Source organism: Euprymna scolopes, chromosome 8, assembly GCF_053919585.1.
Source record: "Euprymna scolopes isolate OS-2025 chromosome 8, ASM5391958v1, whole genome shotgun sequence".
NCBI classification, from domain to species: domain Eukaryota; kingdom Metazoa; phylum Mollusca; class Cephalopoda; order Sepiida; family Sepiolidae; genus Euprymna; species Euprymna scolopes.
The window spans coordinates 140,822,941-140,846,081 of NC_136489.1; the positions used below are offsets into that span (position 1 = coordinate 140,822,941).

Consider the following 23,141-nt stretch of genomic DNA (forward strand, 5'->3'; position numbering starts at 1 on the left):
AAATTATTCCTCGTAATATATAATAATCAATAGTGGTTTTATTCTATAATTATTCATACACAATCTGCATAGATTAAAATATGTTTAAGCATATTGTACGACTGGGCAACGCCAGGCATCCAGCTAGTATGTATATAAGGCAATAAAACTATTATAAATAAATACCACCAAACATAAACTATTCAAAAAATAGTTGCACAAATTAGGCATACAAATAGATGTGGAGGAGTTGTTGCTTTCTGAGATATATGATTACAGACAGCATTTCACATGATTGTTTCATTGATTTAAGTATCCATGAGCTATTTTGATAATAATTAGTGAGTGCGATAAAAGAAAAAAAAAAAAACAACTTTCACATTTTTTTTTTTTTCAGAGTTTGTATAATTGTTTTATTTATACAGACATTTCAATTACATATGTGCTTCATCACTGTTGATCTGGCCCAAAGAAGTGTAGCCTTTACTTTTTCTGTATAAATATAAATGAAATCATCCCTCTCACCACGACCCTTTCCCACCCAGTCTGCCAAAAGCAAGAGTCAATGAATGAAAAGCCTTCAAAATTATTTTGGTTCTAAATTGTCCTTATTATAATTCTTTTGTTGGAGGTGTCTCTTGGATAAGAAGAAAAAAGTTTAATACCTTAAACGGAAATTACAGTAATGTATTCTATTTTCATTTCATTCATAAATATGGGAGGGGAATTTATCTACAAATATCTTTAATTTCAAATTAGAGCTACGGACTTACTAAGTAAATATTAATAAGTCGTTTAAACCTTTTTTTTTTTTTTTTTTTTTTTTTTTAATGAAGAGTAGACAACGCATTGTGGATGTGTCATCGTTACTCTCGCTTCTTATTTGTCCCTCATTTCCAATGAGTGATTTTTTTCTGACAAAGGGTGAAGAAAAAGCTGCTTTCCAGACGGCAGTACTTCGTGAACAGTAGCCTGAGATGTCGGAAATCTTCTGTTTCTATGTCTATCCTTGTGGCCATTTCACTAGTGAGGGTGCTGGAGGTAAACGTTTTGATCTGGGCTGATGTTATCCGTCTGATAGTCAGGGATCCGAACCTTGGATTTATCACTAAGGAGGCTGTCCTATCAGCAGGTGCAAAGTACTGGGGCCATCTGGTGAATGGATTCTGGTTCATGCAGTAGTTTCTGGTGAGGCCTCTCGATGCTATACTAGTGGGTAATTGTTACGACTTTATCTTACCATGTGCTAAAAAAAAAAAAAAAATTTCCTGTCTTTTTCTCTCCTGCTTTCCCTCTCTGTCCTGCTCCAACCAAGTCTGTCGACCTGTTCCACAAATTCCAAATCCTCAACATGAAATATCTCTAGAAAAAATCACGAATAAACCTAGAACCTTATCCTCCAACATAGAACCCTACTACCATGTCTCCTTCTCAAACATCTGGGGTCGATGTTCCAACCTTCCAGAGGTTGAAACCCAATTACAGGAGACAAAACCGGACATATTCTTCCTAAGCGAAACTGGCATAGGGCTCACCACTTCCCTAGACGAGTTCATAATTTAAGGATACTTCAACTTAACATTTAAATCTGACCCCCAAGATCGCCATGGGCATGGAATATGTGCCTACATTAAAGATGACTTTTCGTGTGGTAGGGATATCTCCAATGAAGACCCTAATTTACCTTATATATGCTTCCCGGTTGCACTTGCTTACACCACTGCATTTATATTTGCCCTCTATCGCCCCCACAACAGCGGAGTTACTCTCTTTAAGAGCATATCTGAGAAAATTGACCACATCCTGTCTGCTCATCCTTCAGCTAACATTCACATTTGTGGTGACTTCAATGTAGAATGGTTGACCCACTCGAACAAGACAGATGATGAGGGGAGGTTCTGTCATGGTTTTGCCATTGCCTATGACCTCACCCAGATTGTTCACGAACCCACCCGTGTGCTCGATACTTCTGGTCAGTACGCTAGCCTTATAGACCTTTTTCTCACAACTTCCCCTGAGCTATGTACATGTTCCGTTCTCTCCTCTGGGATCTTCCGACCACTTGGTTGTATCAGTTAAGATAAAAACGAAATGCAATAAGTCTTCAGACGTACCTCTCCACCGTACTTTATATCGATACTCTACGGCTGACTGGGATAGCTTCCGTACATTTATGTGATCTACCCCTGCATTCCATGTTTAAAAAGGATGTGTCCTCCATAGTATCAGATCTGACCGAATGGCAGATACTGATTCATAACATCCAAAAAATTCCAACAAAAACCTAACAGCCAGCCAGAATGTGCTGCTGCCATTGCGCATAGAAATCACTTTTTCCATAGCTACGAATGTAATAGATGCACTGTGACTAAAGCTGCTTTCAGGACTGCCAGCAACCACAGTAAAAGAGTAATAAAAACATGCAAGAGATCTATATGCTCAGTCCGTTAAATCCAAAGTAGCTGACCAGCGACTTGGTTCCCACCAGTTCTGGCAAATAGCAAACAGGATTCTGAACAGAAGCGTGCGTTCTATCCATCATCAATGGACCTGAGGTCATCTTGTCAGCATCAGACAAGGTCAAACTATTTGCCAAGAACTTTGTAGCTAATTCTACCCTCTGCAACAAAAGCCATCAACTCCTCATATTTCCTCCTAATACAGACAACACGCTATGCAACATACAAATACCTGTGTATGAGGTTGCCAAGCTAATCAAGAACCTTGATTTCAGTAAAGCAACTGGCCCTGACAGCATTCCAATTATAGCGCTGAAAAAGCTTCAACCAGAACTTCCCTCCATACTTAAAAAACTGTTTAAGCGTTGCCTTAAGGATAAGTGCTTCCTAACACCCTGGAAAACCTCATCAGTATACTCTGTATTTAAGAATTCAGGTGAATTCATCTCCCTCTCAGAGCAGACCAATAATTCTTCTGTGTCATGAATAAGCTGCTGACTTCCATATTAAATAGAGAAGTAGTCAACCACCTCAGCAGAAATAACTTCTTAGTAACATGCAATATGGTTTCTGTTCTGCAAGATCTACAGCAGATGTGCTAACGATTATATCTCATAGGATTAGTGAATCTCTTGACAAACGCTTCCTCTCTAGGGCAATTGCTCTTGACATATCAAAAGCCTTCGATAAGGTATGGCATAAGGGCCTCCTTCACAAGATTTCCAGCTACGGTATAATTGGAAATGTTTTCTCAATCATTAAATCATTTCTCTCTGATAGGCTCATAAGAGTAGTGGTTGATGGGCAGAAATCAGAGGCCCTCAGTATTAATGCTGGAGTCCCTCAGGGGTTCATCCTGGGCTCAACTCTCTTCCTGATCTACATCAATGATCTCCCAAAACACATACTTAAATCATTCGTCGACATCTATGCTGATGACACGACCATCTATGGCAACACATCAAAGGCCGTAAATGACAAAGTTCTCTGATTCTCTCTCCTCTGATCTCGAACGCGTGGTACAGTGGGGGAAGAGGTGGCTGGTTACTTTTAATGCATCTAAAACCAAGCTCCTATCTCTACATCATCAATGCTCTGGTCCCCATCTGGCATCAATTGAAATGGATGGCTCTCGTCAAGAGGAAGCTCCATATTTTGATAAGCTTCTGGGCTTGACTTTTACTCCTGACCTGAAATGGAACACATACATCAAGTCTGTTGCCAAGGTTGCTGGAAAAATGGTAGGATCCTTCTACCACTCCAGAAGATATCTCACTGCTGATGCAATTCTCTATCTGTATAAAAGCCATCCAAGGATGGAGTACTGCTGCCACATCTGCTAAAAAAAAGCCTATCCTTCCTTGACAGAGTACAAAATAGACTTTGTGGCTTAGTGGGTGATGCCCTTTTCTCTTCCCTGCAACCTCTCTCCCACAGGAGAAACGTTGCAATCCTGTCTTTGTTTTATCGTTACTTCCATGGCAAGTGCTCATCTGAGTTCCAATCTCTGGTCCCCACCCCCCTCGCCAATCTTTCATGAAAAACACCCATCTAGCTGACACCACTGTCCAAAATTTTCCCAATTCTTTATCTGTGCCAAAACCAAAACGTAGATTCCATGAGCAGAGCTTCTTTCTTAGAAGATCACCCTGTGGAACTCTGTTCCGTTTTCCTTTTTCCCACCTAACTACAACCTGGATGTCTTACATAAACAAATTCCTGATGATGCACCCCCTTAAGTAAGACACCTTATCAAATCTCAACACTAACGTACTGTACACACAATAACCCTTATCTCCGAGTGGCTTTCGGGCCTTGATAAGTGGTGACCACCTTGTAAAAAAAAATTTAAAAAATTTTTTTCCAAATGTAGGAAGTGTCTTGTTTTAAAAGATTTCTTAAACATTTTTTACATGATTGATTATGCTAAGTAATCTACATCATTTTCGTCGAAACAACCTGAATTTGATTGAAAACTTGTAAAAACAGTTTTTATTGAGAATCACTCCAGCATCTTTTGTTTATTGAAGGATGTTAGTTTTTATACTTTCCATTAACCAATACAATATCGATGTTTAATATGCCTCATATGCTCAGTAGAATGCTATTCCTTTTTAAAAAATCTCAAATTCTATACCTATTCCGAATAATTCTATACCTATTCCGAATAAATGTTTGAAATAATCTTCCAAATTGATATATGAAGCTGGTTAATTTCTGTTTTTTAAATCTGCTTTTGATAAGTATTTGAAATATTGGTACTTTGAACCAATCAAACTCAGCGTTTGGTTCTGCTTTTCCTGGAACATGACGTCAACAGCTTGGTTTTAGCTGCTGTCGACGTAACATGCCAATCAGCCTATCACAATGCTGCGCATTAAGTTTTAGCTCAACACGAGTGCGCATACCCAAACAGCAAACGAGAATTTGGATACGAATTGGAAGAGGAAAAAAATCCACCATTTCTTACGTGCAAGTCAGGAAGAGTAGAGAAGGTCTAAAAAAAATGAATTCGACCATCTTGGCACAACAGCTCCAGACACTGGATGCTGTAATAGATTTTTCTCAACAGAGGAAACTAATGGCCAAATCAATAAAATGTGCAACCTAAGGCCATGAGTGCATCCTAGCAAAAAGAGAGAGCATAACAGGTGTGTATGGCTTGAGATGTAGCAATGTTAAATCTCAACAGTGGACAGCAATCCAGACTGGAACCTTCTTTGCAAAAATCACGTCTGAAAATTGCATGCATTATCAAAACTGACATACCAGTGGGCATTTGAGATGGCAACAAATAAAAACCTCCTTCTTAGATCCTGAAATGCAAGCAACTATGAATCATGTGGAGCGAATGTGGAAAGAGGCCAAACAATGCAACAAACAAGAATGCAAAACCTGCTAGGAGCTTTTGGACATATATCTTTTGGAGTTTATGTGGAGGTAAAAATTTGGTAGTGATCCGTTTGTCTTCATATTAAAAACATCTTCCTAGGGAAATTTTCCTGGTATTGGGGAAAAAAGATTCCAACTACTCAGTCAGATCGACAAAAAAAAAAAAAAAAAAAAAGCCCAACACACCCACTTATTTCATAAAAAAATACTTGAAAAACATTAAAAAAAAACACCTACCCAAAATGTTTATTTTAATGTTCATTCATAAAATAAAAAAAATACTTGACAAAAAAAAGTTATCAAAGACAAAATAAGACAAAAAAAAAAACATTTGCTAACACTTATTAAAAAAAAAAAAATTGCTTAAAAATTATTTATTTGACACAAAAAAAACTTTTCTCAACACAGTTATTAAAAATTACGATAAGTTTTTGTTTTATTTTCTGTTGATGTTTCTTCATTTAAAATTTTACTATTTTCTTTTATGTATTGTTATGAAATTAGCAATGCTCGCCATAATCTGGCTGTTGACGTCATGCTCCAGCAAAGGTTTAAAGGATGCATAAGTTACCAAAAATTCCAACATTTTATTTTATTTTAAACAGTTTGCTGATTAGTTAAATAATATCCAGATATTTTTATCAGATTTAATTTGTTTTTTTTCTTTTCTAATTAGAAGTGGTAGTTAAACAGTTTAAAATGGGAACCAGTAAAATAATTCGGAGAATCAAATCCGATATATATATATATATATATATATATATATATATATATATATGAGAAATTTAAACAAAAAGATCACTTCTTAGCAATATTCTTTGACATAGAAAATGCTTATGATGTAAGTATGCAATAAAGAAGGAATTTGAATTTTCGTTGGAAGGCAGACTGGTAACTTTTATTAACAATTTTTTTTTTACTAATATTAAAAAGGTTCAAATCAAATTAAAAAAAATGATTGGAACGAAAGACAAGAAATAGGAGTCCTAAAAGAAATAAACTCCCAGTAACACTTAAGATATTAAGATTCTTGGTGACAAGATATTAAGAGTTAACAGCTCATTTTATGAATATAATTCATTTTCTCAAAAATATAGAGTTTAACAATAGTGTAAAATCAAGAATGCCTGTATTTTTGTGAACGAAATGTATTCATTTTTACCAACTTGACAAAAGTTATACCCCTCCCTTCCCCCAAAATTGATAACACAACAGCATGGCTGTTTAGAGATTGTTATAAACTAACATTCATGTAACAAATTGTGACTTATCTATTTTATTGGAAATTTATCTTTTTTTTTTCTCCCCCCCTATTTTCTTTCTTAAGAACAAGAAGCTATTGGTCAGCAGAAGAAAGAAAAAGAAACGATTACAACTGCAACCACTACTACAGAAACTGCAACAACTTATACTCCTGATTATGCGGCTGGTTTGGTAACACCTGCATTAGCTGTGAGATATGTTTTAATCTTATATACTTATGAGATCTATAGTATTCTTCATGTATGCATTGTTAAATCTTGATAATCTAGCGATAAAAAAGTATCTTTGAAATTTTAGATAAATGGACATTTAAAAAAAAACTTTCTCATTTTTCTTGCGATTTTCTTTAATTTCAGAAATTACCAACACCGGTTGGAGTCTCTTCAAGCAGTTCTATCTCAACTACTACACCTACATATGTTCCTACTACCAGTACAAGATTACCTACTGCTACAACTATTCTTTCTGGTAAATATATAATTATTTTATAAAATTATTGTATATTTTCATTTACATGCTTTTCTGACTGTTTCTTCTCTTGTTATTACCCACTATTAATGCATAACTAATTAATTCACAAAATAGTTGAAAACCATGTTTGGTGGTCAATTGATTTGATAGAAATAAAACTGACTAATTTTATAACCTTTAGTATTAGGAATCATCCACTGAAAGTAGTTCAAATCTTTACCAAATTCAAGTGTATTAGAAAGTGCATACCTGTTTCTTCCAGAATTAATGAGTTTATCTTACTGGAAAATTCTCAACTCAATTTAGACTTTATTATGGAGCACAAAAAAAAAATATATATCTACTAATGCCTTGTTTTAAAAAAAGTCTAAAAGATACCACAAAGAAACATGTTTAGAAAAAAAAATAAATAAATAAAGCCACTGGGTTTACAAGATTGTTTTGGGATCTTCAGATTTCACTCAACTGACAAAATTTTCATCATAAAACAAAAACATTTTTTACTTAAAATGAATTTTTTCACTCCCTCAAAAAATGCCAATCCTCCTAAAAAATTAAGCATACTCTGTTCAAAGTGCTATGAAGCCAAACTCTCTCTTTATATACACTCATTAAAGGAATAATATCTCAAGTTGTGACAAAAGTGAAAAGAATAACAAGAGGTAACAATACAAGCATGCAATAAATTTTTATGACAACAATCTCAACTAAATTAAAGAGATAGCCTACATTATCTCTAATCTCCTTTGATGTTATAAATACCTAAAGTTTGAGCATCCCAAGGACAAGTATAATGGAAATAGTAATTGTGGTAAAGGAAAGGATCCTAGTCAAGCTACAGACAATTGGATTTTAAGATCATTTTGAGTGCCTGCATTTGAGTCTCTAAATGTTATATTTTGGAAGCCAATGCGACTTCCTCTTGACTTGAACTTATGGTACAATCTTGCTAACATCATTACATGACCAGGTCCTTTTTCATTATGATCACTTATTGCAAAAGGGCCAAAAATCTGTTCTGTATCAATATCTCCTTCATTAAAGTCACCAGCAACTTTCATTAAATCTCTGGAAGTTTGGAGACTATCATAGAAGGCATCTTTGAAATTATCACCAGCATCAAGAGTTGAGGAATAGACTGCAAAAACGAATATGTTGAACAGGGCACTCTGCAGGAAAATTTGGACATTACGGCTAAACAGGAGAAGATTAAGAGTGCTGCATTCGTCTAATTGTGAAATCAAACTTTGTACTAAGATCCACATCTGTCTGCACCATTTTATTATACAGCTGTGAAAACTGCAAGCAACCTACAAGAACTTGGTGTTCAATCACTCCTGTTTACACCGCATCCTTTCTGCTTGCTGACAATAGTTTACCTCGGATGCTGCTGTTCGTATTCACGGCAACATATCCTCTCTACAAGAAGCTCTTCTGACAAGACATTTTCATTGGTTTGATCACGCTCTTTGCCGTTATCCAAATAACTTCATCCACAAAGCCTCTCATCAGGGTTGGAAAAAACAATGCAGAGGTTAGCTGAAAACATGGCTTAGAAAAGTGAAACAGGATGCCAAGCTGATCCTGGTTCTCACCTTTGTGGAGTTTGCACTGGAATTGAGATTGGCCAACACTTTTATTTGCTTCCGGACCATTGCATCTGATTAACATTCTTTTGGAATGCGGTAAATTCTCTGGATAGAGCTGACCCAATCACTCCAAATGAATGCTGAAATAAGTACAGACGATTACCAAAAAAAAAAAGCTAAAAGAATGTGAAAACTGTGGTGAAATGATTCAGTATCTGCAAAACTCTGAAAAATAAAAGAAGGAAAAGAAATTGTTTTTCTTTTATTTTTCACAGTTTTGCTTCCATAAAAGGAATGTTTTTACTTTTCCCACAAAGAAAATAATAAACCAAATTCAATCAAAGTTCTAAGGAAAAAAAAATCAAATGCAAGGACAAAAATAAATTAGATACAAAACAAATTTGAAATGAAAGAGCAAATGCTAAACTGAAACCCACACACAAAAAATATAACAAAAAGCTTCAAAACCAATGCATAATAAACTAAAATCCATATAAATAAAACGGTAAATGTATGTGTGTGGGTAAACAGGTAAACTCTTAAACATAAAACTGAAATTCTCAGGAAATAATATTCATGCACCCAGGGTGGTTTATAGTGAATAATATCTTTGTTTACATGCATGTACATCGCATACAGACATCGGCAAATTTACATGTAAAATGTTCATTAATAATTAGCTGACATTTTCGTTTTTATGCGCATGTGCACATTTGCTTTATTTCTTCAATTTTTGGTCCCTCGATTTATCAGAGAGGGACCTATGTTTTCAGTGGCGTTCACATGTCTATGCATCCGTTAGTCCGAACGATTGCCAGATAACTTTGTCCATTAGTTTTTTCTGAAATTTTTGTATTTCATTAAATAGATGTGCACAGTAAAAAAAAATTTTTTTGTGAAAATTCCTGTTGCGTCCCAGGGACTCAAAAGAGGTAAAAAAATGGCCTAAAATGACACGTTTTGTTTGCATAATTTTTGATCCATCCATTAGATTTTCCTGAAACTTGGCCAAAATGTGGAGACCATTGTTCTTAATATAAATTCAGTATGGGTGACCCTGGCAAAATTCTGGTTCACATCCCTCTGGGACTTTTAGGGCTAAAAAACATACCTTTTTGGAGCTCTTTTTTCATATTACTCAAAAATCTGATATGTATGTCTATATAGTGGTTTTCCATGGTGCTAAATTCAAATATACATGTCTTAAGGCATCAAACTGCATCATTTGTCCATTTTCACTGGGATTCAGCATTACCAGGCGTGCAAAAGGGGTCACAAATGCCCCCAAATTGCAAAAAATGACACTTTTTTCCCCATAATTTTTGCCCCATCCATTAAATTTTTCTGAAACTTGGCGAAAATGTGAAGGCAACAACATCCCTTCACACTTCTCACATTTCTCATTTCTTCATTATTTTTTTGTGGCGTCATCTCACATGCAGCATCAAAGGGGGAGGGGCACGCACATGCAGCTTGTTTTATTTACTTTTGAACTAAACATTAGGTACAATATATCAAATAATCGATAGAGAATTGATTCTATAATAATATATACAAAGTATGGATAAATGAAAATATATTTAAGCACATTTTACAATAGGACAATGCCAGGCACCAATAGAGTTTCAGAATGAAGACTGCATTGATTTATTTATATATTTTTTAAATCAATACTATAAATTGGGTACAATCTCAACTGGAAAGAATTTACTTGATTTAAATAGAAATTAATTCCTGAAAAATATCGTTCAATCATGAAAGGGGCAAAACAGAAACAAAACTTTAACCCCATTTGTTCTCAACTCGAAATAATTTACGTAGGAATAATAGAGGAATAAATTCTTGCAAAAAATATCGTTCAATCACAAAACACTTTATTTTCACAATCCATAAGATTTTCCAATTTCATTTTGAAAACTTTTTAAGCAAGATTTTTTTAAGTTGATTATACAAACATATATTTACTTTTCTATTCTACTCTGGAAAAGGTTGGAAAAGTTTACAATTTGAAAGCCATATATTTTGTCAACTATATTTTAAGGGGCTAAAATATTTTAATAAAAATCTAAAAATATTTTGAAAATATCTTACTCGTGTAAATTAGTGTAAAACATTGATAACAATGCAATGAAAATGGCAATACACCATATTCATTCATTGTAATCATTTATAAAACTCACTATGTCTGTCTCCATTTTTTGCTTTAAAATTTTGCTTTTGATTCTGGCTGATGTCACCCATGTCACGTTTTTTACTTTTGAAATCACAACTATATATTGGGTACAATATCATGAAATAATTGATATAATAAATATAAAATTTGGATAAATTAATATATATTTAAGCATATTTTATGAACAAGAACTAGTTGTTGATTAATATAAGCGTCCTTGATAACTGTAGAAGGAGCAAAGGAACCTAAATATGGTTTGGATTGATTACCATATGACATATGATAGTGTGCCCCACATGCAGTATCTTGATTTATATAAGATCCATCCAGTAATCAAGAAGATCATGGTATTAAGCCACATTAATAGAACAATAACAATCCCTCACGTCAACATCTTCCAAAGAGCTTATCTGCTTTACTCTTTTGTCTGGCAATAGATCCATGAAGTAAACTACTGAATGAAAGCCAGATTGCCTACAACTTGAGCTAGGACTAGACCTGAACAAAAGAGTCAGCTGACTGCTCTTCATGAATGACCTCAAACTGCATGCGAGTTCTGACGCTCTTGCAGGTTGTACATAATTTCTCCAAAGATATTGAAATGAAGTTTGATCTGGACAAATGTGACAAATGCTTCCTCAGAGCTGGGAAGAAGATCCAAATGGAAAACATACAGCTTGATGAAGATACTGATATCAAAAACCTAGAAGAGCAGGAAAAATACAAATGCCTTGGCACAAAACCTGATTTAATTCAGCATGCCAAAATGAGACAAAAAATTGCTGTGTAAGAAATTTGTAAAACACAGCTTACAAAAAAAAAATTGCTATGTAAGAAATTTGTAAAACACTGCTTACAAAAAAAAAATTACTGTAAGAAATTTGTAAAACACTGCTTACAAAAAAAAAATTACTGTGTAAGAAATTTGTAAAACACTGCTTACAAAAAAGAAATTACTGTGTAAGAAATTTGTAAAACACTGCTTACAAAAAAAAAAATTACTGTAAGAAGTTTGTAAAACACTGCTTACAAAAAAAAATTGTGTAAGAAATTTGTAAAACACTGCTTACAAAAAAAAAAAAATTGTGTAAGAAATTTGTAAAACACTGCTTACAAAAAAAAAAAAAAAAATTGTGTAAGAAATTTGTAAAACACTGCTTACAAAAGAAAACCAAAAAATTGCTTTGTAAGAAATTTGTAAAACACTGCTTACAAAAAAAAAAAAAATTACTGTGTAAGAAATTTGTAAAACACTGCTTACAAAAAAAAATTGCTATTAACAAACTAGACATGCTTGTGATAACCTACAGCTTTGTCATTATGACTGGCTACAAAAGGGCATTAACAGATTAGAAATTAAAATGTGGAAAATGTTTATACTGTACAGAGTGACATACAGAAACCAGCATTTTCCTAGTCTGTACGTTCCCAACTTTTTCTCAGAAATATGAGTTTCTTAGAAATTGACCATCAACATTATGCCATTATTGTGAGGACCAGGTAATATCTGATGAGCTCCCAGAACCCAAATCTTAGGAAGGTACATCAACATCAAAAAACAAGAGCCAGCAGAACAACCTCCATCAAGAAGCTGGTCAAACATTTTGGATAACAATCAAACCAAAAGCTACAAACTAACGATTGAAGATACAAAGAACCTGAAGAATAAAAACCTCCTATAAAATAACTGGATACAACATCGAATACTATTTCTAAAACAACTGGATTCGGCATTTATTTAAACCCGAAAAGGGTTGATATGCTGTAAAACAGAACAAAACCAACCAACCATTTTAGATAAGACTGTCATGAAACAGAAACACAAAACAAGCCTGCTACTGAAGTAGTTTAAGAATCACCAAAAATACATCAAAACTTTCCATTGCAAAAACTGGAACAATGGGCCAACCAACACCATGCCAAGTATTTTCAAGATGAACTGAACCAAGAATACATAGATAAGGAAGAAAAAAGGATCACTCCACTATGATCAAGAGAGGATTATAATTGCTGCCCAAGATCAAAGCTTGGCGACTAATGCTTTTAAGAAGATGGATCATTTCCATAATGACAACAAGTGCAAGTTTGGCCACAAAAAAGTAGAGTGCATCACCTGACACCCAGTTGTAAGTTTCTACTGGGAGATGGCTACTATACAATGTGACACAATTGAGTATGTATATATTTCCACTGTACCATTTGTCAAAAGTTGAATATCAAATGTAGCCACAAGCCCTGAGAATATATACCAGAAAGAACAGTTGGAGCCATACACCATCTTCTATGAGTATGCAATTCTTACAGCTATGTACCTAGAAAACTAGTGATATGCAGCAAGGAGAAGGAAGCAACCCTTGTAGAAGTTAGTGTTCCAAGTAATACTGCGTTAAGCAGAGCTGAGTGTGAGAAGATAACGAAATACCAAGGTTCGATTTATGACAGGAAAAGAAATTAGAATCTTAGGAAGATCTCCATCACTCCAGTAATTATAGGAGCAACCGGAGCCATGAAAAAGAACTTTAAAATCTACCTGATCAGTATACCTAGTGAACCAAGTGCAAGAGAGATATAAACAATTGCTCTTAAAGTGATGGTTAGAATCTTCAAACAATCTTTTGGTTAGAATGTTTGAAATTGAAAGAGAATATCTTGCATCCAGTATGATGTCTCATCCCCAGCAAAAAAAAAAAAAAAGGAATTTTATTGGGATTGACAAATTCAGATTACTTTGTGTTTTACAAATTTTGTACATTTTCGTCTCATTTTGGCATGCTAAATTGAATCGTCTTTTGTGCTAAGATGTACTATTTTATGAGTATTGACAAATTATACTAAAGTAATACAATCTGAATTTGTCAACACCTATAAAATGTTTTTTTCCTCTTCCTCTGTCAAGCATACTGGTACATGTTCAAATATGTCAGTTTTTTTTTTCTCTATTGACTGATTACTTGATGTTTTTGTCACTTTGCATTTAAAAAAAAAAAAAAAAAAAAAAAAAAAAAAGCCCTATTTCATACAAGAAAAGTGGGGTACCCCCACCTCTTTCTTTGTTGAACCAGCTGAAGTTCAGCTGTTGATGGTCTGTAATGCTTTCCCTTACTTCTCTGTGATTTTCAGAGAATTCTAAGCACTCCTAAAAGAAGACATTGATCAATGACACATATCTAGTTAGTTTGATTATATATTAGACTCTGATCTTTCCTAAGTCTGGAGTAGCCAGATCATATGGTTTTTGATTTTACTGTATTTCAGAGTTCATCTTGTTATGATAAGGTAAAACAATTATAGTTATGAATGTAAACTGATAGGTTGAAATAATAAAACATATAAAATACTGATGGCCATCTCAGATGATAAAAATTTGGTTCAACATTGCAATAATTTTATTTTGATTATTTTTATTTTAAATATGAAAGAAGAAATTTATATTTTGTAAAAAGAAATTGTACTTTCTTTACATTTTTGAAATTAATTCAAGAAATAATTTTTGCTATTTATTTTAGTGACCAATTCATCTACTAGTACACAGCAAGCCCGTGAAAATCTACAAATTCAACTTAAGCAGCATCTTGGTCAAACACAGACTACAACTTTACTGACCCCATCTGCTACTCAATCTCAGACATTAGTCATTCAGTCTCCAGTTACTCAAACAGTTACTTCAACAGCAACTCAAGTAGCTGTGTCCACTTCTTCAGTGGCAACTGCTAATAATCAACCTAAAAAGAAATTATTCTTAATGGTAAGATATTTTTCCATTTTTGCTTAAAATCTTTTTAAACAATGCTTGAACAAGCTTATAAAATATCTGTATTTTTTAATGTTTTCTGTTTATAAAAGTTTTGTTACCCTTTTGTTTTTTTGAGAGACAATAATTTCACTTCATTCACTACAATCTTATTGCAAAAAGTAAAATTTAAGCTGACATTACATATACATTTTTTATTAAATGTATTTGAACTAGAATAAATAATACTTATTCTTTGAGACTGGTCTTTGTAATTTTATGGATAGAAAGTAGCCATTAGTTTCTTAGGATTTGAAAAGAATCAGACTAAGCTCTATTTTCCACCTCATCTGATACCTGCATCAAGTGGTTCCTTTTTTTCGAAGAGACATGAGTCTCTTTTTTCACTTGGTTTCTTTATTTATTGTTAGCTCCATTGACAAAATTAACTGTTTATTTTATGAAATCTGATTGCTAATAAAAAAAAAAATGATATATTACAGGGTGGAATGATAAAATCGTTGCCCTAAATAAAACAACACTACAGAAAACAAAATACTACTGTATTTTAAAACTTTTATTGAAAAAATCTATTCAGATAACTTGATTATATAGTAGAGCTGATATCTATTCAATGTAGCAGACTTCAGCCTCAATCACCACCTAGATATGGGTGCATGCCTTTTCTACAAGTGCTGGCGGGAGCTCCGCAAATACTTAGCAGATGGCAGTGATCAAGCTGGCTTTGGTTCTGTGGGGGGTCATGTTGGTAATGTTCTCGATGTATGACCAAAGTAGTCCTGCGGATTCAGATCAGGGGAGAAGGGGGGCCAGTGAGAGAAGGGTACAAAGTCATAGCACTCCTTCTGATGCCAAGTCTGGGTCTTTTTGGACTTGTGGCCCAGTGCCGAGTTCTACTGCCAGTGGCCACCTGATTGCACCTGAGGATCACCACACTCTTCAGCACATCCAGATACACTTTGGTGTTGACTTTCCAACCGACTTGAAGATATGAGGTGACATAATGTGTCCCTCACTTGAAACCATACCAAAGACTATAAAAGTGGCCGGATACTTTGTTTTCATCACCCTGGGCATGTCTAGCGATGCATTTTGGGTGCTGGCAATGTTCGTATTATAACTTGGATCGGTAGAGAGTGGCACATCTATGACACTATATGGTGTCCTGAATGCATGCAGCGAGGTGCATATTATGGTGAGGGGGGTGTTTGACCGGACGGGATGGTGTGAGGGAGTGCAGAGAGATGCAAAACCTTAGCTAGGAAAATAGGACCAGCTGCCGATGTGTCATTGTAAGCTTGTTAGACACAAAGCAGATGTTGTGTTGCATCAAAAAAGGGAGACAGATTTGGAATTATCTACATGTCAAAAGAGATGGTCTTGTTTTTCAAATAGAGGAAGAGAGGGCAGAAAAGGGGGTGTTGATGTTGTTTTAACAGAAATGTCTATGGTATTTTGTCAGAAAGGAAAAAAAACAAATAATTGTTTTATTTCATTGCTGTTATATATCTATTAACAACGAAAAGGTTGTTTTTAAACCCTCTGTTGAGGGGTATGAAGAATGGGGGTCAAGGGTATGGTCGCCGCCAAGCATTGTTCGACTTGGGGTGACTAATCACGGTAGAGATAAGCTCTAAGAGAAAGAAAGAAAGGTGTTTGTAACCACTGTCTGAAGGAGAGGTGGGGAAAAAGGGGTTGGATTTAGAAAAAGGAATTCTAAACAGAAGAGTCGTAGCCAGCAAACCGAACGGCTGGGCTAGTCAAGCGCTCCCAATTTGGAAGCCCTTCAGGGCCTGATGTTATGATGGGAACTAGCCTGTGTTAATGGGAACTCTGACTTTACTGGTCTGGTCTTACATCGTTCACTGCTATAGTCAGTCGCCTCAAATTAGATAGTAGTTATGAAGTAATGAAAACAATAAATAGTTTGTTGCTGTTATAAACCGGAGTTCTGTTTGTGGTGAGAACTCTTGATTTTGCAGCAAGCTGCAAGGACCAGCGGAGTGATTGATGTACCCAGAGACTACCTACACATGGAAAGAAAGACGATTCGATAGAGAGGCAAAGCGCCCCTCCATGAAAACACAGTGGGTAAGGACGATCAACAGGCCAACTTATAACGAGACAAGGTACGATCAAAGGACACCTGCCACATCGGGTGGAATCCGACAAGGTTAAGGACGCCCGGTATGGTTGTAACGGTGGGAATGCTGCAGGTACCGTCATCGTTATACATCTGATCTTGCTCATTGAACATTATGTCACTTGCAGACATGATAGAAAGTTCCTATCACTCTTGGGATTTATTGGTACATAACTGGCCAATTGGTTTGCAATAAAAAAAAAAATAAAAATAAAACTGGTTTTCATCAAACATAAATGTAGCAATGCAAATGAAAAATGGCTTAAAATATTTCAATATTGGTATCTATAGAAAAAGCTTGGTGAGCTAAGAAAGAATCTTTTTAAAAATTTTAAAAATCCAATTAAAATTAAGGAAGTTATGACTATTTTTGTGCCTCAAACGTTTGGATATTTTTACCTCTTTAAGACCATATGCGTTTTGTCACATTTTTTACACTACTTTTTCAGCAAAAATGCTATATTTTTGTTAAAACAGAAGATTAAGCAATGAAATTTACCATATAAGTGTATTTTTGTGCTAAGAATTAGAATATGCTACTGAAAATCTCCAAAAATTAATGGTTTCCAAATAATCTACAGTAAATGCACATAAATATACTGTGATTCCTTAAAAATTCCATTAAAAGAAAAGTTAAAGAACTCAAAGCGGAATTGTAATGCATTATATGTACAAATAACTGAAATCGAAATCTGGGACTGTTTAAAAATGAATATATTGCAATATTTCTTTGGTATTATTGTAGATTAATACCCTCCGTTAACCCCCCCCCCCCATCTGACCACCTCTCCAAAATATGTGATTTTAACTTTGTAGGCAATTACGTGTGAATACCTTAAAAAACTTTAATGAAAGATAAACAAGTATTATTTTAGAATTTTAAGTAAAATGATTCCCCATTTTGAGCCATTATAGTGTTTTAAAGCAGTTAACCATTTTTTTTTTTCTATCGCCTTCTATTTTTTTTCTGTGCGCCTTCTTTTTTTTTTTTTTTTTTTTTTTTTTCCTAAAGACTATTATGTGTGATTTTAAGAGGGTCTTTGTGCAATTATGAGAGGGTGGGGAGGTGACCACTCTGACTTTGAGTTAATGATAGAGCTAAGGAAAATTATGTGTTACGACTCAGCTATCTCCACGGAGAACTGAGATATGATCGCAACGATAATAAAAAAAAAATTTTTTTTTCTTCCGGGATTAAAACGTAAATAAATACGGGAAGGGATTATCCAAATTCTTCAGATACAACGGTAAAACATAAGACAGAAAAACAACTGAAATAACAAACAAAAGGCCGATGGGAATAAGGACTGTAAATTTGTTAAATAATTGCATTTTTATTTATTTATTTTTGTGTTGTTATAACACAAAAATAAATAAATAAAAATGCAATTATTTTGATAATTTAAAGAAGTAATGCATAAAAAAAATAAATTGTCTTGATCGAGAGAGAATGTTCAAGAAAAATGCCAGATCTCAATACAACGTTTTCATACTGGTTATTGTCGTCTGCTCAGTTCAAACAAAGAGTGAGAGATTTTGCTTCACTCACTGTCTTAGCGACTTTACTTCGTTCTTCTTCTTCGATTTCCTTCGTTCTTCTTCTTCCTATCCGATTTCCTAAAAAAAAAAACTAGCTCCAAATATACCAAATAGACTCCTTTTCCAATGTTCATTAAAAGCACCTCCTCATCTTTTATCCACCGCAGTATTACTGCTAATCATATCTGTTCCCAGTGTCGCCGTTGCCGGCTGCTTCCCTCAGCAGGGAGGAGCAGACTGTCTCTTCTGTCCTTCCTAAGCGTGCAGGTTAAAACGCCCCCCTCTCTCTATATATATATTTTCACCTCCCCCTCTCTATACAGCCTGCCAGCGTTGGTTAGCTGGTTTCTTTCTTTTTTTTTCTTTCTTTCTCCTCTACTGTCAGCGCTCGTTAGCTATTTCTTTTTTTTTTTTTTTTTTGACCACTATATCTCTTCATATCCTCTCTTGTTGTGATTGTTTTCTTGTTTTTTTTGTTTTTTTTTTCTGACTGAATGCAGACGACAATACAATTAATGAAAATAAAACAAAAACAAACAAACTCCTATTATAACCCTAACACCGTCTCTGTCCGAGAGCCGGGCCGCATCCGTCGCTATCCTGGTTCACGGGAGCATACTTGTGATGTACCTCTGGCCGTGTTCGTCGCTCCCAGCTCACAGGACCATAGATGCAACCCAGCAGGGCTACATTCTTACTTGTCTAGTGGTGGACCCCTCAAGGGTGACCAGACTCTCACTGGAAAATATCTTCTGCTCCTCAGGGCACGCGAAATGTGCATGACCCTAAGTCCGTGTGGCAACATTGTCGATTTCGGCTGTCACTCTGGCTTCGTGCTGGATCCAGTCTATCTCTTTCATCATCTGGCGTCAGGGCATACCTGAAATAAAACTGCATCCTCACTCAGGCCGGCAATCGAGAAACAAAGAAAAACTCTGGAACATTTTTATATAACGAAACAAAATAATTATTCATAAATCATTTTACACTTGTTTAAAGTCGAGTTCCTTGATCCGAGCTTCATGATGCAGGTTGCATAACAAGTTCCTCTAATTAATTTACCAGCTAAGAACAAGAGCCTTTCAACTTAGCTCCTATGAGGGTCCCCCCCCCCCCAGGCGGTGTGAAAGCGATATGGACGCCTCGATGCCAGCTAGTAAAAAGGACTCTAACTCTAAAAAGCCAGTCGTTTTTATCAAATCAGAAATTCTCCTTCCACTTTTCTGGAGTTATTCTTTCTTTTCTCTTAGAGCTTATCTCTACCAGACCTCAACCCCCCACCTGCACTGAGGTTTTTACTTATTACCAATTAGGCATGATTAGTCACCCCAGGTCGAACAATGTCTGGAGGTGACCTCTACTCTTGACCCCCATTCTTCATCTCGCTCAACAGAGATTTTAAAAACAACCTTTCCGTTGTTGATAGATGTATAACACTCGTTTGTCTTTCTCTTAAAAACCCCACCCCGGCACTGATGTGATAAGCGATAACTATTCATTTCCCATTGAAATATTTTATTTCTTCTGGACATTTCTCATAAACATCTGTTTTTCCTTTACCAAGTGTCAGCATGCCCCCCCCTAACCATACCTCATCCTCTCCCATCTTCTCTTCTTCTATTTGAAAAGCAAGATCATCTGGTGTCGCCAGGTATCTCGTCATACTATTCTCTTTCGATTTGGAACAACATATAAAAGAATAATTAATTACATTTTTTTTTACTAAAAATGTAACAGTGTGAACATCCTGAAGACTTGATAGAAACAAAAAAAAAACAATTTTAGAATTTAGAGTGGGGTTAGTTTGACATAAATTTAATGTATTCACCATTTCAAGACCATTCTAGCATTTTAGGACAAATTTTATTTTTTAATGGGTGATAAATGGTGCACTTTTCTTTAAGGAAGGATTTTTTTTTTTTTTTAGACACTTATCTATCTAGCTTACCAAGAAACTTTGCTTGGTGAGGAGCTTGCCATTCAGACAGCGTTATTGTTAGGGCTAAAGAAAGTTTTAAGAGGAGGAGGCTTGCCACTTGTACCTAGGATTAAGGGAGTTTTTTTTTTTTTTTTTTTAAGAAGGCGTTTGACCCTCATATTTACGCTTAGTGGGTCATAATTATTGGCTTTTGAAAATGTTATGCCTTAGATTTTGGACATCAAATTACTTTTAAATATGGAATTTATTTTTATTTGTCGTAATTCTTAAGGGGTGTGAAACTTAACAAGAATTTCGACAAATAGACAAAAATAAATTTCATTTAAAACAAGTGACATGACTAACAGAAGACGTGACATTTGGAAAACTTATTAAGTATTTTTGCCCACTTATTTAAATATCAAAAAACATTTTTTGCTGTAGTTAACAAATCGTTCACAATTTTTTGATTTGGTTTTTGTTTTCAATTACATTTCTTGTCCGAGTGACACATTATTTCGTTAAACTTTCCAATTTAAGATTTTTTTTTTTTTTTTTTTTTTCTCTACCTGGACTTTGGGCCAAGATCAGTGTAGTATTCTGATGCTACACTTCGCCTTTTCTGTCCTCTGTCAGTGAAGGAGAAATCCTTCATGACTGAGACAATTTTTATGTTTGTTTCTATTCAGATTGACTCTTTTTGGCAAGCTGGATTTTCCTCACATTAACTGACCTTGTGTCTAACTGTCCTCATGGGGAGGCAAGTAAATAGGAACTTAACTAGAAACTGAGCAATATTGATTTTGTAGGTTTTTTTATATATGTAATTGGGTAGATTAGTGTCCATTCGATTATAATCTGCGGAAAAAAATTGTAAAAAAAAAAAGACGAAAAAATATATTGGGAGTGGGGGGGGGTACTGCTCGCACACGTGAAGCAAAAAAAATCATTTCACATTTTTTTTTTTTTTTTTTTTATTTAAAAAAAAAAAAAAAAAAAAAAACTGTTTAATTCACCGTTAATGTAATGGATAGAAGTGCACATGTTACACATTTGTTTTTCAACTATATTTTTAAAATTTCACCAAAAATAATACCGGATTGCTTTAAAATTATATATTCTGATAATCGAATAGCTCTAGTTAAAGCTAATTATGTTCTAATAATATGAGCTCCAACTAAATATGTAAGAACATTTTTTTTATATTCATATTTTCATTTTTTTTTTAATTTTTAATTCGTTCTAAGTTAAAAAACAAAACAAAAAAGTTTGTTTACAGTAAAGTAATTAATATCAGCCATAGTAGCTGCTGCTGCTTTTACAGATCGTTTTTGGATACTTTTTAAAAATAGAATGATTTTTTTCCAGGTATCATAATTTTAAATTGCTCGGTACCACAAAATATGCATTTTTATTTTTAATGGATAAATGACTACTATTTATTTAACATTGAGTGTCCGAAGAAATATTTTTTCAAAATTTTCCAAACTCGTCATGTTGAAGTATTTTTTGGGTTTTTTTAACACAACAAAAAAATGAGCTGTCAAAAGAATTTCAGACAACCAAATCTATTAAAAGTGATATTTTTTCTAGTTAATTTCCAAATTTTATGACAAAATTCTTAAGAGAATCGTGGTATGACCATTTACAAATCGGTGTGTGTGTGGAGGGGGGTGGGGTCATTACAAAATCTTACCGAAAACACTGTTTTACGATGCTAACATTTTTTGCACTTTATTTGCTTAAAATTCTTAAAATATATAATGTACATTATTATTTATTAGAAAGTATATTCATTTTCGAACAAAACAGTGGTATTTGAGAACATATGCTTTGGTTTTTAAAATATAATGATTTTAGCAGAACCCCCTTGAAATCCATAAAGCATTTTATCATCCGTGTGTATTGCTAGTAAATGGAATCATGTCATCTTTTCTAGGCAACAATTTTATGATTCTACCTTGTATATAATATTGTCAGAAATTACTTTCAAGTTAACTAGAAAACAAATTCGCCATATTTGCTGCTTGATGCAACTTTAAAGAGATTATGGTCATAAAAACAACAAAGATTTATCACAGCTTGAGAGATGAGTATGTGTAATTTTGTTTAGAGAGAAAATTCTTCTGTTTCTGCACTAAGATGTAACTGGTGTAGAAATCAGGCACCAACTTCAGACCAACACAACAAGCAGATGATTCCAGCCTGTGCCAGAGACGCATTTCCATCTGGTGTCATGGCATTACAAGCGCATGTGCTGTATTTCCGTGGACATTGGCAATACCTAATGTGCTTCAACAAGTCGTACCTTTTTATTTGTGGGTTAATTTTGAAAAGAATTACATTGATGGAAAGAGAATAAGCATTCAAATGATAATTTATTTTGCTTTTATGAGTTCAATGTTTTTATGCTCCAAGTTAAAAATGAAAAACAAATGGTAAAAAATGATGGCAGCAAAAAAAAAAAACTTTTTTTTTCAATGTTTATATTTCATATATTACGTTTGGATACACATTCATGGGTTCAAATTTGATTGGATATGGCTGAAATTTTACAGACTATATAAACTCTCTACTGGACTTTGATTTGTATTTTTACGACCACTGGAAGCAAAGTTGACGAAGAATATTTCAAAATTGATAAGATAAATCAGTATTATATATATTATATTTTCATATGGATAATAGTTCCAGAATTATTTTCATGTATAATATGTAAATATTTGATAATTTTTAATCGTGCGGAAATTTCCTTAAAATGTTATCTTTTTATAGAAATTAAAATCCGCTTTATGGGAAAATGGCTCGCTATGCGCTGACTTTAGTTAACGAGTTTTGTTTTGTAGTCTCTTAAAAATAGAAAACTTTTTTTCAGCCTTTGTTTTACTAAACTACTCATTTTTTTTATTCTAAGTTTTTCAATTTAAAAAAATTATTTTCAAGTTTTTCAAATTTGATTTTCAA

The 23,141-nt window shown here is 34.2% G+C and overlaps 1 protein-coding gene across 5 annotated transcripts in view; it reads left to right on the forward strand.

Moving 5' to 3' along the window:
• The window catches only part of LOC145283789 (negative elongation factor A-like), a 259,059-nt gene that overhangs the window by 218,813 nt on the left and 17,105 nt on the right, over positions 1-23,141 (forward strand). For all 5 annotated transcript variants that reach the window (XM_080132863.1, XM_080132865.1, XM_080132862.1 and 2 more), the window contains 3 exons: positions 6,658-6,782; positions 6,950-7,061; positions 14,333-14,571. In XM_080132863.1, the coding sequence (XP_079988989.1) occupies positions 6,658-6,782; positions 6,950-7,061; positions 14,333-14,571 (476 nt within the window). The remainder of the gene's footprint in view (positions 1-6,657; positions 6,783-6,949; positions 7,062-14,332; positions 14,572-23,141) is intronic.